This window comes from Vidua macroura, chromosome Z (genome assembly GCF_024509145.1).
Source record: "Vidua macroura isolate BioBank_ID:100142 chromosome Z, ASM2450914v1, whole genome shotgun sequence".
Classification (NCBI taxonomy): Eukaryota; Metazoa; Chordata; class Aves; order Passeriformes; family Viduidae; genus Vidua; species Vidua macroura.
The window spans coordinates 41046384-41064348 of record NC_071611.1 but is presented as its reverse complement, the minus strand read 5'-3'; the positions used below and the strand labels follow the sequence as shown (position 1 = coordinate 41064348).

The 17965-nt window shown below is 51.8% G+C and overlaps 2 protein-coding genes across 3 annotated transcripts; one reads left to right on the top strand and one right to left on the bottom strand.

Annotated features, from left to right (window-relative positions):
• Positions 1–4009: 4009 nt before the first annotated feature.
• Positions 4010–5472, top strand: MSMP (microseminoprotein, prostate associated). Its single transcript, XM_054002670.1, has 3 exons — positions 4010–4121; positions 4790–4898; positions 5283–5472. The coding sequence occupies exons 1-3, from the start codon at positions 4010–4012 to the stop codon at positions 5470–5472; spliced, it is 411 nt and encodes a 136-aa protein (XP_053858645.1).
• Positions 5473–6348: 876 nt separating this feature from the next.
• Positions 6349–17920, bottom strand: RGP1 (RGP1 homolog, RAB6A GEF complex partner 1). Of its 2 annotated transcripts, none has more exons than XM_054002661.1 (9): positions 17574–17920; positions 16883–17022; positions 13450–13586; positions 12999–13082; positions 8788–8937; positions 8562–8708; positions 8047–8174; positions 7630–7807; positions 6349–7407 (listed from the first exon to the last, which is right to left on the bottom strand). In XM_054002661.1, the coding sequence occupies exons 1-9, from the start codon at positions 17580–17582 to the stop codon at positions 7184–7186; spliced, it is 1197 nt and encodes a 398-aa protein (XP_053858636.1). In that variant the 5' UTR covers positions 17583–17920; the 3' UTR covers positions 6349–7183. The 2 variants fall into 2 exon arrangements, with proteins under 2 accessions (XP_053858636.1, XP_053858637.1); XM_054002662.1 differs by having other exon boundaries at positions 17560–17796.
• Between the last annotated feature and the right edge of the window lie 45 nt (positions 17921–17965).

The window sequence follows — 17965 nt, the reverse complement described above, 5'->3', positions numbered from 1 at the left end:
CCTATCTGGCTTGCCAGCTGTGGGATGAAGGATGCCACGAGCCAGGTGTCATTCCCTACCTGCTCTTCCCTTCCTAGCTCCTGACTGCCTATCCCTTCCTCATCCCTCTGCTCACCTCTCCCCAGGTGAGGAGAGGTGAGCAGACCCCAGGATCTGGCCATGTCGGTGAGCAGTGAGCATTCATGAATGGTCATCACTCAGAGCCAGCATCTACCTGCACCTGCCCTAGTGCCCTGGGTACTCTGTTGCTTGCATCCTCAAGGTGTTGGGTAAGGAAAGGTGCCCACATCCCAAAGCTGCTTCAGGGTTCACAGCAGCATCAATGCAGTTTGGTCCAGTGATAAACTGGGGTTGTGGAATTTTTTTGTTGGTGGTTTTTTTTTTTTTTTTTTTTTTTTTTTTTTTTTTTTTTTTTGTTGTTGTTGTTGGTTTTTTTTTTGTTTTTTTTTTTGTTTTTTTTTTGTTTTTTTTGTTTTTTGTTCAGAGAGAAAATAAAATACCTTGGGGCCACCAGGAGCCAAGCTCCCCAGTGCCTAAAGCAGCAATCACAGCACTTCTTCGGATTTATGGTGTTTGCTTTCACAATGCCAGCCAGGATCCTGTTTGCTTCCTGCTCTGCAGCTGCAACTCCAGCTGAAGGCTCAGGAGATTCAGGTTTTATAGCCCTCCTAGATTCTGCTGATGGCAACTTGTCCAGCATGATTTATTACCCCCTGAGCCTCCTGCGGTGTTGGGGTGGGCTGTTGTCACCTCATCCCAGCAGCACTGGCTTGGGTGCTCTTCCTCAACCCCCATCCATGGGGTCCCATCCCTGGCACTAGGCATTCCGCTGCTCTGCAGAGGGATTGCTGGGAGAGGAGTCCAGCAAACCTGTGCCCTCGGTGGGGTGCAGCACTCAGCTTTTCTCAGACACAGCTACAGTGAGACCCAGCCCAGGCAGGAGAGCTGGGTCCTGGAGGGAGGATGCTGACACATGGATGTGACCTTCTCTGTGGTCCTGGGATACTCAAAGATGGTGACTGCTCCTCACTGGCACACATGTAGACAGGCAGTGATCCCTTCTCTTGGGCTCTGCCTGGCAAGTCAAAGTGACTGAACTTCTAGAGAGGCACTTTTTCCAGCTCCTTTATCCTTTCTGCGGCTCTTCCCTGGGCCTCAGCTGTTCCCCGAGATGTGAGACCAAAAGCAGCTGTTTTCTTTCAGTCTCTGCAGCAAAACCTCCTCCAGGCTGGCACAGCTCCTCCTGCCACAGTACTCTCAAGAGCCCAGGCAGAAGCTCTGAAGCACCAAGTCCAATTGCAAATACTGCTTTCCAAATTACAAGCTCCCTCCTGTACAACCTGGACCAAAATGCTCAGGATCACCCATGGGGTTGTGTGTGCTGGGGACAGGTGGGTGCCCAGGAATGCAGAAGTGGAGGAAGAAAAGTGGTCAGGAGGGGGAATAGCAGGGTCAACAGGCTATGGGGGACCATCAGCTCCTTTCTTTATACACAGTCACAGTGTGGACAGTGCTCCACTGCCCTGGTCCCTCTGCAGTGTGCCAAGAGGTGTCCTGACACTCCTCTTTTTCTCTGCATTTTCCCAGCAAAGCTCTTTGATGAAAAATCCAATGGCCATTAATGGACTTGTAGCTTTACCCTTCTATTTAATGAACCATCATGGCTACAGAAATCCTGAGAATGCGTCTCCATGTCCCTGATGGAGCAGGGGCAATGCCGTTCCCCACAGCCAAGAGATGCTCTCACCCCAGGTTTTGAGCACTCTTCTGGAAGCCTGTCCAAATCCTGTGGGCCTATGAGTGAAACTCACCACTTCTTTTTTTTTAACATTTGCTGTTCTTGTTGATGAAACAATGATGGATTATTTCATTGCAGTTATTAACATGCCAGACTTCTTTTTCCAAACATACAATAGGAATATTAATTAACTGCTCTGACAACGAGCGCTTTTATCCTCCTTATATAGTAACAACTCAGCACCAAAGGGCAAGTTCCATTTTTCACTGATACACTCCACCATCCCAGCTCATGGCCTAGCAGTCAGCAGGGCATTCCCAGCATTTCTCTGATTTGTTATCAGCCTTTCCTAAGAGGTCCCACACTCGCTGCCATCCAGCAACCCCACCGATGGACACAGAATCATCCGTGGCACTACAACAGGGCTGGGGTAATTTTCTAAGGGGAAGAAGGGATGCAAAGCCAGGGCTTCTCCCTCAGCAGTGAGAGCACAAGCTGCAGGAGACGGATACAATGGGATGGCAAAGGGGCCCAGAGCACCAAAGGGAAGGAACTATGCCTTCAAATCCAAAGGTGGTGAATCCAAAGCGGATAAAGCGGATAAAAGGAAGCATTTTTCTTTCTCACTCTGTGCTTAATTAGACTGCCACAGGAAAGTGCTCGGGCCAAAATTTAGTAGGATTCAATGAGGGATTGGGCACTTACAGGGATAAGAAAAATATCCAGCTATAATAGTGAATGCCAATTCAAATTCTGGAAGGGATATTGAGCCTCACGCGTCAAGGTGTAAATTTGTCCCAAACTCTCAGAAACAGGGAGCTTAATGCAGGGGCAGATGACCCACATATGCTACCACTGCTGATGCTGCCTCATTGCCAGCATGGCCCTGCGCTGGCTGAGCCCCCGGCTGGACCATCCCCAGAGCCCTGTTTCCTGCTGCTGGCAGCACCTCTGACAAGGGCTGTGAATTTCTTTTGGCAAGTCAGCCCTTTGCTTGTAGCTCTCCGGGGCCACGTGGCTCCCAGGGCTCTGACCTCCTCCCTCTTGCACATCAGCTCACTTTGCCACCTGATAACAGCCTTAGCATTCTATACAGAGGCAGCCCCTCTGGGTGAGGGTCTGTGAGGTCCACCTGCACAACCCTGGGTGATATGGCACCTTCCCACAGGTCCTTGCTTCCAGCCAAGTCCCTTGTTTACCTCTCAGGTTACCTGTTGCCCAAAAGCACTTTTGCCTTCCAATTTTATCCCTCCTGTTTCCTGCTTCTGCTGGGGCCAGTCTGCAGCTTCTGGAAGAGGATGCTCAGCCCCAGTACGTTGTGAGTACTCCAGGTGCACAGGCACAGTCCTCTTTCATGGACACTGCTCAGATGAGCCCCGGTTCATTCTCTCCTGTTCTGCATCAAAGGCAGTTGCTATACTGTCTGCTCTGGTCACAGCACCAAATATGTCAGAGCTCAGTAAGCATTTGGACAACACTCTCAGGCACATGCTGGGATTCTTGGGGTGTCCTGCACAGGGCCAGGAGTTGGACATGGTGATCCTGATGGGCCCCTTCCAACTTAGCATATTCTATGATTCTGTGATTCTGTGATTTTAAACCTGCTCTTCCCATCCCCTGCCCATGCATGGCTATGAACCTGGCACAGCTCCAGTGCAGGCTGGGGTGAAAGTGACATGATGTTGTACTCAGTAGTGGGTGCCAGCACCTCCATCCCCAAACGAGGATGGTGCCATTTGCATCTCACACTGTTAGCAGAATGCTTGTGCTGCTCTGGTCACTGCAAGATGGGATGGTCCCAAAACCTTGGCTTGCTGTGAAGGAGCAGTGACGGCTCAGCATGACCAGAGGGGAACCTGGAGCTCTCCTGGTCAAGAGCCAGGGTCTCCTGTGCTTGCTGCTTACGTGCTTACCACACTGCAGAGGGCAACGCTGCTGGGGACCTTTGGATATCCCCTTGCTGTAGAGCCTTGCACCCACAGGGGCTTCCAACTGGAGAAATTTCTGGAGGGCATGAATCAGCTTTTCACAGCTTGTTAAAAATCTTGATCCTACCTCTTGTTTTCATGGCTTTCAAATCAGGAAATGAGTTTTACAACTTTTCCAGAGGGGCACAGCTGGTGGCCAGGGTCGTAAAGCTGAACTTTATAAATATCTCTCATTGGGATCAGGGGAAGAGCATTAAAAAGGCACAGAGAGAGAACGAGAAAGAGAAGGCAAAGGAGCAAAGGCAATAGAGAAGCAAAGATAACAAGTCCAGCTCAACCATCTATGGCCATGCAAGCACAGAAAATGAGGTGTGCTTGGGGCAGGCTTTGCCTGCTCCTTTCCCTCCTCCTCCAGCTGCCAGGCTCCCAGGCCAAATGCTACTTCCAGGCTAAAGGTAAGTCGGGAGGTGAGATGGGAAGAGGCTAATGGGAAGAGGAGGCCTCAGCTTTCCCAGCATGGCAGGGCTCTTCCCTAAGCCTGAGAAGTATGGAAGGGACTGTGCTGAGCTCAGGAATGGGATCATGGGCCAGTGGCAAGTGGAAGGAGCAGTCTATAAACCACAGAACAGCTCCCCAGGGCTCTGGCTGAGAAACAGCTTTCTGGGCCATGAAGGCTCCTGGCAGGTGCCTGGCTGGGGCCGAGTGTGGAAGACTAGTAGCAAAGGGAGGAAGGCGGCTCATCATCCCTCTGTTGTCTCCTCCCATGGCTGCAGAAATGCCCAGACCCTAAGGGGCACTGAATTTATCCTGTCCAGGGAAGCAAGAGACATTTGCTTCTTGCTCTAGACCCACTGGGTAGTGGTGAAAGTCACAAGGCAGGGCCAGGACAGGATGGATGGGTACAGCACCATGAGATGATACCATGAGATGGGTACATCACCACGAATAATGACAGGGCATTCCATACCTGCAGGATGGTGGATAGACCACCCTATATCTTCCATAGCACAAGGTGGTCATCATGATACTTCTGCTCCTGTTCAGGGCACAGGGCTGTCAAGGAGGTTTCCAGTTGCCCTCAGCACAGACCCATGTGTTATCATTACCACTGTTTCCTTTGCAGCTCCCTGTGAGTACGAAGGGAAACAGTTCTCCCTTGGGGAATCGTGGCTGAGCACCAACTGCCTGCTCTGCACCTGCCTGGACCCCATTGGCGTGGGCTGCTGTGAGACGTGAGTGAGGGGCCGGGCTGGAGTGGGCTGTCACCTCCCACCACAGCACCCCTGCATCTACAGCAGTGGGTGTCTGGTGGCTGCAAATGCAGCTGATATCAGAGCCTTGGGAGGGCAGTGGGGCACCAGGTCCTGGGGAACAAGAGGCAGAGGTAAGCAGGACCCCACCAGGGTATTGAGGGTGGTGGCGTGAGCTGGGGCAGTTGGAAAGGGCGTTTCGGCACAGCAAGATGCCCAGATGGGCCAGGAGCCGTGTCTCAGTCTGCCTGAGCTGGTCTGGAAGACACCCTGTGCATGGGGCTGGCAGTAGGAAGCCATCCAGCCCAGTCAGCAGCCCCCTGGCACTAATCAGGGGTACTGATGGCACCGTGTCCTCTCCCACAGCACCCAGCACCCGATCGACTTCCCTGACTGGTGCGAGGCCCACTACGACTCACAGACCTGCCAGATCTCGGTAGTGCAGAAGGCCAACCCCAGCCTGCCGTGTGTGAAGAGCGTGGAACAGGAGTGGGGCTCGGCCAGCACCCCCGAGCCGCTGGTGAACAAGGTGCTGGGTACGGGGCTGAGCAGATAGAGAGAAGCTCGGCAGCGCCCCGCGCCCCTCGGCGCCGCCCTCCCCCCTCCAGAGCGCACCGCCCGCATGCTCCAGACCTGCCCCACCCAACCTGTAGAGGCACCACCGCCGGCACCTTCGAAGGAAACCACTATCCACGCACCATGGTACCAAGCCTTGCTTCTGCCTTCAGCTTCCTGAACCAGGGCGTCCTCCCTGCGAGGTGTTCTGCACACTGTGGAAACGCAGATTCTACAGTATGTCCTCCAGGTGGGCAGAAAACCTTTAGTGACTAAAAAAAGGATACAGGACTAAATCAGCCAGCTCCATGGCAGTCCTGCATTCCGATATCCAGCCCCAAGCAAAGCAGCTCCCTACTCCCTCCCAGACCTGTACTCCTCTGCACAGCAGCCGTGGGCAGCTCGCTGGGGTCACCATAGCAGCTTGTGCAGTATCCCCACAGCCTGTCCAGCCCGTTCTCTGTTCCCAGAGTGCAAGGGGCACAACCCACCTCTGGAACCACTAATGCCCCTGCTCCAACAGCTCCTGGGGTCCCTGGTACTGTAGGCCAGCCCTGGGCAATACTGTAACAGAGCCAGCCCAGGGTGGGTGGCAGAACAGGATGTCCCCAGGGGACACCCTCATCCCCACTGGCAGGGGAGCAGGGTGGAGAGGGTTCAGGAAGCAGAAGCAATCCAAGTGTCAGAGGGGAGGCAGCCACCCTGGCAGCTGCCCCAGCTGGTGCCATGCCTGTGTTGTGCAGAGCCTTGTGTAGATGTTTCTGTTCTTGCAATAAAGATACTGAACAAAGAGGTCTCCGGCCTGTGACTGCTGTAGAAGGTGGGATGTGTCCAGCACTGGGAACAATGTAGGAATAAGGCTCTTGGGAAAGCCGAGTTTCACACATTCAGATGTTTATTACATTTCCATGCAAAGAGGAAAGCTCACTGGAAAGTTCTGTAAAAATGGGGAGTTGCCGTTGCTCGGGGAGATGCTCTTGGATGCACAGCATGCATTCCTTACAGCACCCCAAGGATCCAAAGACCACCAGGATGCTTTCCCACCAGGAGCCCAGGGGCTCAGTGCGGCTCAGTTTTGGATCATCGCGATTGTACTGGCACACCACAGGCCTGCATCCTGCTCACCAGCACATGCCAGCAGCACAGGGCTGGCCTGCCATGACCTGCCTCCTCCAGGTGGGGGTGACTGGGCCACTGGACTGTATGTGTAGGACAACTCTCCAAGAGGCAGGACACATGCCAGGTCTCACCCAGCCCAGGTGGCCACTGTGTTTCACCTGGATGCCAGACCTCTGCTTGTAGGGTCTCTGTAAGGGCACAGCCATCACCCAAGGGTGGTATAAAGCTTTACTGGAAGAGGTCCCCTCTCCCCTCCCTGGGCTGGGTCCTTCCTTCTTGGAAGTCCCATATGAGATTAAGGCACATCAGCAGTTCCCTGGGAAGGCAAATTCCTTTTTGCTAAGTGCTGGGACCTGCACCTTCACCCGGGCAGGAAGGCTCCAGCTGCAGCTGGGGCCTGCAGCCCAAGACACTGCATCAAGCAGTGTTTTTCCACCCATGGACGGACAGACATGCCTGATGCCCACCTGGGCATCACAGATGAATCCAAGGGGACACTGGATGCGTGCACCACAGCACATTGGTGACAGTCCTGCCTGCCATTCCCACCAGTGGCACATGCTTGCATCTCTGCAAGCCAACCTCTCCCTACATCAGATGGTGATGGAGTTAGTGCTGGAGAACTGAGATACGTAGGAAGCCAGGATGGGGTTGGTGGGAAGAACTTTGATGGGCAAGTCCCAGCTGAAGGTATCCACTTCCATCTGCTCCACCCCAGTCCAGGTGACAGCCTCCGATTGGCTCCCAAGAACCAAGCAAGTCGCTGCTGACTCCCCAGAAGTCACAAACTCAAAGTGCAGCCTCCACTTCAGGGACACTGTGGACAAGAGGATAGTCAGCACATAACACCCACAAGATCCATGGACAGCAGCTACCTCAGCACAGTCTGTCCTGGCAAATGGACAGCAAATGACCCCACTCACACAGGTCAGCTCCCTTCCAAGGGACACATCTCTGCTGAGCAAGGGCAGGGCTGGGGACATCACAGTTGTCCTACAGAGACAAACAGGGGTGGGTCCCTTCCTTGGTGGGTACTAACCGATGTTGGTGGTGAATCCTGGGGTTGAGCTGAGTGGGATGGGCAGGCTGAAGCTGCTCTGTGTCGTGTGCAGGCAGGACTCCTGATGGCGGGCGTGCACGGTGAAGGAGACAGGCTGCCCCCGCCGGCGCTGGAACTCCTCCTGGATGCTCTCCTCTGTCTGCAGGCTCACTGAGAACTGCAGGGCAATTGGCAGAGTGCTTGCTCTCACAACCTCATACACACCTCATGCAAAGCCTTGGGGGGTCCATTTCCCAAATGAGCTCAGGACTGGACAATTGTCTGCCTCACACTCCAAGGAGACCCCAGCTGTGTCCCACTAGAAACCCTCACAGCCCAGTGCTACCCCAATCCCTTCTCCACATCCCTCACTCTAAACCCCTGCCTCTCCCCAGTAATCCCAGAGACAGCAATGACCTGCAGACAGGGGATATCTCCTTCTGAGAACTTGAAGGTGCCAATGACATCCTCTCCAATCTTATACACAGTCTTAAAGATGCAGAACGTCCCCACCTTCCCACGAGTGTTGCTGATGTTATACAGGTCTGTGGAGCAAGAAGAGGGGTAAGGGTTGTGGCAGCACAGAGCACTTGTGCAGTGCTCTGGGTTAATGACATGACCTCATGCCTCCTGTTTGGGTATGAAGGACAGTCCCTAGAGGTGGCATTCCCTCTGGGAAATTTCTGCAGTGAGCAAGGGCAAACCCTACACTGGCTGCCATGTGCTGGGCAGAGGGTCTCTTGGTCTGAAGTAGGAACAGCCTGAGACTGGCTAGGAGACCCTGACCCAAGCAGGCCCTGATAGAGCTGCTCCACAACCACAGCTGGAGCTTCACTTTGTCAGTGAGAGATATTTTGCAGCTAGCCCTGAGATGTTCTCCATGCCCAGCTTCTTAGGAAGGACAGCAGGCTTGAGCAGGGAACATGACCTACGCAGGCTGCGTCGGGAGGTGGCCACCATGAGCAGTTCTGTCGCTAGGTCTGCCAGGCGAGAGTCTTTCTTCAAGCCCTCCTCCTCCTCCAGGAAGGGGTTTGAGGGTGCAACAGCCTCATCCTGTGGGAACTGGTAATCCTTGAGCCCTGGGAAGAAGGTGAGTGTATCAGCAGGGCACGGTGCAGCCTGGCCTACCTGTGCAGGGAAGGTAGTGTGTGGCCTTACCGTGCAGCACGAGGACACGGAAGGGCACGCGCAGGAGCTTGATGGGGGAGTTGACGCGCTGGCAGCCAACAGTCAGCTTGTACACGTACTTCACGGACTGTCCCCGGAAAGAGGGGGGGGCATCGACAGGCAGTGTCTCACAGTATGAATCTGCAATGAGTGCAGAAAATTTGCTTTCCAAAGCCAGAAGGAAGATCCTGCAGCTGTTGTGTGCAGGCTCCCTGCACCAAGTGTTACGACCAGCAGTGTTGAGGTAGGGACAGAGCCTGGTGCTTTCTGCACAACCCAGCTCCCCTGCACCAGGCACACTGCTCCCCACATCACATGCACCATCACCCAGATATTGCTTCCAGCACATACAACCACACACACAAACTCTGTGTCCAAAGAATGTGAAAGATGTAAAATCCAGGAATACAACCACGAGAGCTAAACTTACTCATCACGAGTTCAACCCAAATTTGCCTCTGTGCACTCCTTTGCCCAGTGCTCTCACAGCACAGCCTCCTCCAGGCCCTGCCCCATGTGGATATTGATCAGTACTTCATGACTCTTTTGCTTTTGCTTTACACAAACCCTCAAACTCAGCAACAAGTAAGTTTCTTCCTGTGTTTTTCTTCGAAGGACTGCAGCTAAATGATCAAGAAACAATTCCTGACACCTTCACAACGACCTGTGGTTTGTCCCCCTTGACAAGCTGATGCCTTAGATTGCAAAGTCTCTGACTCTGAGGACTCTGAGATACTGAGAGCCCCTTGACCACCACACAAACCCCAATGTCTCTTGACACACTGTGAACGCTTCTGCAGCTTTCCCAAACCACACGGTGTATAACAAGAAAGACACAGTGAACTGTGGAAAATCTCCACCTCTCTGGCTTGCCCACCGTAATGCAGATACGCCCTGCCAGAGGAAGGGCAGCATCCTGCTCTGAAACCACAGATCCTTCCCCATGTCTGGCACACACTGAATGCTGAGGCTTAGATTAAAAGTTAGGGTTACATTTTAAATATAACTTCTGGATTTCAAGTAACAGGACTGGAAGAAAAAAAAAAGCTTGTGCTAGTGTGTAGTGGCGACAGGATGTCACACCTTAAAACACAAGCTTCTCTTTCTGGACGAGGCTGCAGATAAAGCAGAAAACTACCCTGACGGGGAGGAAAATCAGGTATTTCCAAAGGAAAGAAGCAGACTTCTGCAACTCCCATACCAGACTCAACAAGAGGACTCAACAAAGACCTTCCTGCCCAGTGAGGATAATATCAGCAGAGACCATCAGAGTCAGAGAAGGATGGACAGTTTGCTACCTGGCTCAGGAATGCCAAGACTCAGGAAGTCCCAGCTTCCATGCATATCCCAGAAGGAAGCACATTCCTGGCGCTACAGATACCTTCCTTACCCCTTCTGTGCCCTCTGGCTGGCCTTCTGGCCTGTGTCCAGGCTGCTTCCATTTCCTCCCCTCTCTGTGATCTACCAAATTTTTAGAAGTCTTACAAAACCAGAGTGGAGGCAAAACAGCCACAGAAATTATTTGAGGACTTGAGAAGAAGCTTTGTGGTGACAAATTTAAAGAGTTAAGCCTGTGCCATGTGTCAAAGGGCTGGAAGGTGAGTCAACTTCAACATATAGGCACCATTACAAGAGTAAGGTATTGGGGAATAAGTTGGTCAGCAAATGAAAACAAGTCCTTTTATCAAGAGACAGTCTGGCACAACCTCAGCTGTATGGCTGCAGTTTAATAACATGGTATATTGCTGAAGCAGAATTAAGATTTCTTGGGTTTTCTGGTTTGGTTTTTTTCCCCCTTCCCAAACTGCGTAGCAAAACTCAAAACTTCTGAAAAACAGGAAATGAAGAATTAAGATATACACGCACACAGCCTTAACTCTCTTTCCATGGAGCTGGCAGGAGACCCCAGGAATGGTTTGCAAGTGTGCCAGCTGCAGTCTCACGTGACAGCAGCAGCACCACAGGCTGATGGGATTGGTGCGAACAGCCTGCCAGGAACGAGACCAGGGCTGTGATACAGGGATTTCAGTGCTAAAAAAACAGTGCAACATGCAGCCACATCACATGTGATGCATGAAACAGGCAGGTGAATCACACAGTGAAGAGGAAAGGCTGGACCAAACAGCCAAAGAAACGCAAAGAATAGAAGAGTTTGTGTCCTTCCAGAGGAGCTGCATCCAAGCACCAGACAGATGCAGGCTGCTTGTGCCAGTGCCACCCAGAGGCAGAGAGGACACACACACATCATGATGTAATTGGAAAGGGTAGACAATCCCCAGCTTAGCTGGGGGTTGAACAGCTTCTGCCTGTTAAGCCAGTGCACAGTCAATCCCTCAATCCATCCCAGCCACCTGGAACTTGGGCTGTCATCACTAATCTGTTATCCCAGAAACTACCCAATCTGCCTAAAGCATGCCAGGAAAAGGGACTTCCCTCTGCTCACAGGGAATGGATGCTCCAGCCCCACACCTGCAAGCAGCAAGGAATACAGGACAATCCAGGTGAGCCTCAGGCCAGCTAAGATTTCTGCCTCCTCCTCCTTCCTCCTGGCATGGCCACCTCCTTTCCCCAACATGCTGCATTAGAATAAAAAGTGAATAACTAAATGCCTTCAGACAGCAGGCTCTGCAGTTTAGGGGCACAGCCCCAAGATGACACTGCCCCACCCCACTAACCACCAATAAAAACCAGCCTGGTTTCACCAGGTCCACCTTTCCCTCTAGTCAGACCCCTCCAAAGCCAGAAAGGCAGGAGACACCAGCTTCACAATCAGCATGTCACAATCCCACAGCTGCTTGGTCTCCTTGCAGCTTCACTTCCAGCTCTGCAGAGCTCAGTGATCCAGCAGAGCCTGCCCCAGCATAGGCACTGTCTCTCCACTCCCTGTGCTCTGCAGTGTGAGAGTTCTCCATCAACTGTTCCCAGCATATCCCTGGGACAATAACAAAGCTCTCCATGCACAGCCTGAGAGGCCTAACATCACTGCTGCTAATCACAGGCCACTGGAATGCAAAGGAGATCTGATATGACCTGAACAGACTGGGTCACACAGCCACAAACCAAGAGAGAACAGCGCATACTCAGCTGTTTCCACAGCTATCTACTCAGAGATGGAGAGCTTTGAGAGAGAAGACGAGGAGTGCTCACTTTCACAGCAGTAAAACTAGAACATCCAGAAGACTGTTATTTCCAGGACAGCCACTGTCAGGAAAGCCACTGCTTTGCTTTGGAATGACCCCGAGACTGTAAAGAGTCTTTGCTTCCTAGCCTTCCGCAGTCAAAAAAGGAGTCTGGAATGCTTTGGATCGCATTCTCAAGGTTGCTTATTTTTTCTTATCTATAACATTCTTTCTCTGACCTGCCGAGCTCCGGCTTGCAAGGAGGCCATGGCATTCTGCTCTGCCCTCTCAGGCAGTGTTTACCTTTTTTATCAGAAGTTACGTATAGTCTGTTTACAATATTGTGCCAATATCTAACATCTATGTTGGACAGTGTGTCTCTACCTTAAACCAATAGAAAAGTGTCACCATCACAGCAAGACATGGAGGGCAAGAAGAAGGAAAAGAAGGCTAGGACACGCCCAAATTCCTCCATCTTGACCCCCTGAACTACATTCTAAAAACCCCTTTTTTCACTGTGTTAATCCAAATATCACACTACTCAAACCCTTGTGGCTTGTAATTCTTCATACAAAGCTTGGAGTTTTTTACACGGGCTAAAATCAAAGCCACAGCTGTTTTTGACTTCTTGCCAGGGTCTCGAGACAGCCAGGGCAGCCAGAGAGATGTCCTGGACTCTGACAAGCCACAACTTGAAGAGGAAGCACAAACCTTTGGAGAACACCAGCTTAAATTCCAAGAATACATCAGTGTGACTGAAGAAATAAAGGCAAGGAAATGCAGGTAGCCATTCCTCCTGCTGCAACTAAGTATTTCAAAACTTTTATGCCTTGCAGCTACACAGTGGACCTGCAGCAAAGGCCACAGGCCAGGGGCAGAACTGAGGGACACGCTGCAGTACACAGCCCTAGCACAGCAGAGAACAGACTCTGGATGATGCAGCAGCTCCTCAGCACTCATGCTCCAACCAAAGCACCCCAGCTTTTGTGAGCATCAGGATCTTACACTTGCAGCACTCAGTTTTGAAAGCAGAGCTCCCCAGATATGAGCTCTGTGAGCAGGGGAAGAGAAGACAGGACTCACAGGACTTGGACTCCCCAGGATCCAGTCGCAAGTCACAGAAGAGGATCTTTGGTGGGGTGGACAGGATACACTGACCCCGCTCTCCTGGAAGAGAATAAGAAACATGTGAATGCTGCACAGCCTTAGGCTGTGTCCAGGTCAGTCAAGCTTCAGCCCCATGGAGAGGAACAGGAAGAAGAGAGCCAAGGACGAAGCATCTCTTGCCCTGGTCATATTATGAGACATTGCCACTGCAGCTGGACAAACAACTGTCGTGTTTCAATCCAAGATACTGTCACTGTGATTTCAGTATTTACAAGGTCCCACAACAGCCATCACCAGGAAAGCAACACAAACTTCACGCTCACTTCTATGCACGCTGCATCAAGACACACACATTATGGTCTGCTTGACTCCTGCTCACTGTGCTCTCACTGTCCCCACCCCGGTGACAGGCAGGAGTGGCACTCACCTCTGTTGGGGACAAAGACGGTCTCATTCTCTGCCTGCACATCGTGCTTGCTGCCATCAGAGGGAGGGAGTGCCACCCGGTTCTCGCTGGCATGAAACTGGCAATGGATCTGGGCGCTGGCCCATGCCAGCATCTCACTGAAAGCAAAGAGCAACACTCATATCTCTGCTTTAAACCTGAATTACAGCAGGCAGGAACTGGGAGAAGAGCAACTCTGTCAGCTCAGATCCATGCAGGACTGCTTGTCTGGAAGGAAGAAGACTGTGAGAGTAGCTTCAGTGACAGTGAAGCTACTCTCACAGTCCCCTTCCAAGCAAGCCTTGGGAGTAAGCTCAAGCTGGGATGCTGACTCAAAGCCACTTCCACCCCAGCTGCTGACAACAGCTTTACCCAAAGCCTGGCTCTGCAGCCCAAGGACTCTTTTTAAGCAGCAATAATTGCAGTCTGAGCCACAACACCATTGGCACAGCGCTGACACGACATGAGAAAACACATCTGCCCTAAGAAACATGCTGTACACTCATGACAGAGGACAACAGGCAGCAGAGGTCAGCAGTCCCTGTCCCCTACCATGAGGGCAAGAGACAAAGTGGCTTGTGCAAAACTTCACAGGGATCTTTCAGCCAACATGCTGAGATCAAATGTTCCAAGATACAGTCCAAAGCCTTACTCATTTGTTCATCTTTCTCATCATCCACAGACTGGGACTGGCCACTCACTGCACTCTTGGGAGGACACCTTGAGCTGCTGCGTGCAGGCCCTAGCAGAGGACTCTCAGCCATGAGGAGTTAAATCCCAAGCCAGAGGTGACACACAGCAGCACTCTGGTAACACAAGCATTAGGGAAGTGAGCAAATTCTAAAGCAACAAATTCCTGCAACCTGGGCTCAGCTGCCCCTGGCCATTGCACAGAGATGCCCCAAGTGCAACACTCCTCAGGACAGGTGGGCACAGACATGCTCCCTCTGGCCCCACAGCACCATGCCCAACAAGAACATCAGCTGCTGTTTGTGCCAGACCAAAGGAGGATGCTTATGGGTCTTTCATTAGGACCTACTTACTCCTTCTTATGCAAAGACTTTGCTGACGGCAATACAGGAGGCAAACGTGTAATTTTGACCCCTCTCTGTACAGCCTCAGGAATTAATGTAGGGCCACACATCCAGCACAAAAAACAGTCTCATGTTTTGGACTCTGCTGTGACGTTGGCCATTCCATAGGGCACTTCCCATGGTACTAGTGACACTTTTCAGTTTCCAAATAACTCCTCTATTTTTATTTCAATAGTGGTCTCTATAGTTTAGCCAGTGAATAGTTCCTCTGGTGTTTTCTAACATCATGATCTGATTAGTAAGCACCAATAACAGAGCTTTAGGTGGCAGAGGGATTTTTCTGTGGCACACGAGTGTCCCTTCATGTGACAAATCAGAGTAGTTAAAGGTCTAGATGAACTAGGGAAAAAGGTGTGCTGTATTTGTGTCAGCTGACTAATGATGTGCTATTTGATCTTTTGCATGCGCTGGCTGCCCTTACCCAAACACACCTCAGTTACTATACCAAGTTGCTTTGAGCCCTACAGTTGTAATTCTACATTTTCCAAAGCACCAGCATGGCTTTTCCATCAGGGCTGACATATGGTTTTTTGTTGTAAGGTACCTGCTGTTTGGAAGCAGAGAACTGCTCTTGCTCAAGGCAATGTTTGCTAATTTTATATAAGCTTAGAGTGATTACAGTACCTTCAAACACCATATTTTGAGTATTTTTTTATTTTTTTAGTATAGCTTTACAATGTGCCACTGGATTGTTTTCATTTTTTCTAGCCAGGTGTCCCAATAAAATTTGCATGTCCCTTCCTGCCAGCAGAGCTGGCTTGCTCAGCTAGTGCTTGTTCAGCAGTGGAGGATCCTGCACTGGTGCTGAGGTCACTTCCTTCCAGTCTCACCTTACCCCACAACTCCTGTAGCCTACAAGGGACCTGCTCTGTGCAGCCTCTGGGTAGAAGAGATTTGTTTCTTGTACTCCACCATCAAATTAATTTCCTGCCTTTCTTTCAATTCTGTCCCTGTTCTCAATTGTGTGGCCTCTCTGTCCCTCCACCTGTCACCCAAACACCTTCCAGGCTCTGACAGGCCTCTCTGCCTGTTGCAGTCACAGTGCTTTGATCTGGCTCCTGCTTTTACGCAACCCACAGCTTCATTTTCCAAACCACCAATCTATTTGCTGTTGCCACTCATTTAACTTAGCCAGGTCTCATCCAACTGATCACCTGGGGCTTTTTTTATTATTTTAAAACCTTTTCTTTTCCAAGAGGCAGTCTTCTACAGATCACAACACATCTGAAGTTTTAGATGAAGCTCTCATAAATGCACTGAAACGCCCCCAAACCATGCCACCTGGTACCCTTGCAGTCTCACATGTTTCAGAAGCAGACAAAACACAGGACATCTTGTCATCACACAGGACAAAACTCTGGGAAGCTGGTTGCTTATGCCACAGCTGAATTTGAAACCTGATCTAAGCAGTCAAAAGGAAACAGGAAGAAAAGATGGAAAGTTAAGGAAGGAAATAAATACAGAAGCCCTCTGCTGCTGAGACTGCAGGCACTGTGAGTGGGCCCACCAAAATAATCACATGTGAACATCATACTGGCGATGAAAACATGCTGAACCTGACAGGGCTGGAAACAGACACTTCCCAGGAAGGACTTGAGATGAGAAAGCACTCTCCACTCCCTAAAGAATCAGACAAGGCCACACACTCAGCGGACATGAAGGCTTTGGGTGATTACTCGTGACATAGAGTCACCCCTGTGAGCCAATATGGGAAGCTCCCATCCTCTCACATTTCCTCAGCACTGAGAAGGGGAGATGCAGGGCTCAAGGGCTGGGCCACAGAAAATGTGGCCGCAGAAGGTGCCCCTTTCAGACTCGACCCCTTGTCTGCCATCTCTGGAGGCAGGGTACACACTAATCTGTCCAGCACTGCTGGATAAAAGAGAGGTCCTTCCACAAATGCAGGAAATAATAATGTTGCCTGGATGTTGCTCTGTGGGACTGTCACCCTGGTGTGACCAGATAGCTGACTTTGGCAGCAAGTTTGGCTTTATTTTCTGCTAGTCACTGTCACTGAGGGCTCACCTGAGTGACAGAGAATCTCTAACTGCATACCTCCTTCCTTGCCTACTTCTTGGGGGCACAAAACCAGCATAATTACCTCGTCTTTGCCCCCAAAATTTAGAGATGACGCAAGGCTTCCTTAAGGGAGTGCCTTGAGTAGGGAAGTCACAAGGGGCTGAGCTGGCACCATTGCCCTACAATGCAGCCATGACTACTACCCCAGAGAGGGGAGAGAGGGTGGGCCACTCCCTCTGGAGGGACCCAGGCAGCTCCAACATTTGGAGGCTCCGTGCATGGACTAGCACAGTCTCCTGTACCTGCTGGCAGAGGTCGATGAAGCCGATAATGGGTTGGTGAAGGTGATCACACATTCCAGCACCTCCCCTGCCAGGAACACGGGCCCACGGCCCAGCTTGGCCAACACTTCGATCATGGCTTGGACAATCCTGCTGCACACCTGCCAAGAAAAGCCAACATTGGGCATGTTATCACAGAATCATAGATTCAAGGAATCACAGAACGGTTTGGGGTGGAAAAGTCCTTAAAAATCATCTTGTTCCAGCTCCCCTGCCATGGGGCAGGGACACCTCCCACCAGAACAGATTGCTCAGGACCCCATCGTGCCTGGCACTGAACATTTCCAAGGATAAAGCAACCACAATTTCTCTGGGAAACCTGTGCCAGTGCCTCACCACCCTCAAAGTAAGGAATTTCTTCTTAATATTTAATCTAAACGTAGTCTCTTTTCAGTTTATAGCCATTCCCTCTTGCGCCGTCACGGAAACACGGAGAGAGGGCTGAGCCATATAACTGAGGGGGAATGAGGACACCGATACATACACATACAGGAGGTGTGGGGGGAAACACGCACAGCCCCGTCTTTACAAACACATACGTCTTCTTCATACAGGTAAGGAGGTGGGGTCAGGACACACCGCGACGGTGAGGACAGCCCTGACACCCCAGCCCTGCGGTCCCTAACGTAAACACGCACACGGATAGCTCTACCGGGGACATAGGGCCGCAAACTTTCCGCGGCTCCCGCCTCGGGCCCACTCACCACCCGCACAGGCCGCGCTCGCCGTCCGGCACCACTGCAGGCCCGGCTCCCTTCAGCCGCTCGGTGGGGATCGGCAGCGCTCGGCCAGAGTTCGGCAAGACTCGGGCCTAGTTCGGCAAAGCTCGGGCAACGCTCGGGAACCCTCGGCAACACTCGGAGAGAATTCGGGCACCCTCGGTCGGCTCACGGGCAGCTCCCGGATAACGCTCGGCACGCCCCTCAGCAGCGCTAGCTCAGCACTCGGCTACTCTCGGAATGTGCTCGGCGGAGCTCGGCCGGGCAGCCCCGGGGACCGGCGGCGGGGCGGGTCCGTGCTTCCGCCGTGCCCCGCGGGCGCGGG

Coding starts and splice junctions, on each gene's coding strand:
- MSMP (XM_054002670.1), top strand. CDS start 4,010: ATGGCCATGCAAGCACAGAAAATGAGGTGTGCTTGGGGCAGGCTTTGC. Junction 4,122..4,789: donor ATGCTACTTCCAGGCTAAAG/GTAAGTCGGGAG, acceptor TTTCCTTTGCAG/CTCCCTGTGAGTACGAAGGG. Junction 4,899..5,282: donor GGCGTGGGCTGCTGTGAGAC/GTGAGTGAGGGG, acceptor CCTCTCCCACAG/CACCCAGCACCCGATCGACT.
- RGP1 (XM_054002661.1), bottom strand. Junction 7,808..8,046: donor GAGATATCCCCTGTCTGCAG/GTCATTGCTGTC, acceptor ATTGCCCTGCAG/TTCTCAGTGAGCCTGCAGAC. Junction 7,408..7,629: donor AGGATTCACCACCAACATCG/GTTAGTACCCAC, acceptor TCTTGTCCACAG/TGTCCCTGAAGTGGAGGCTG.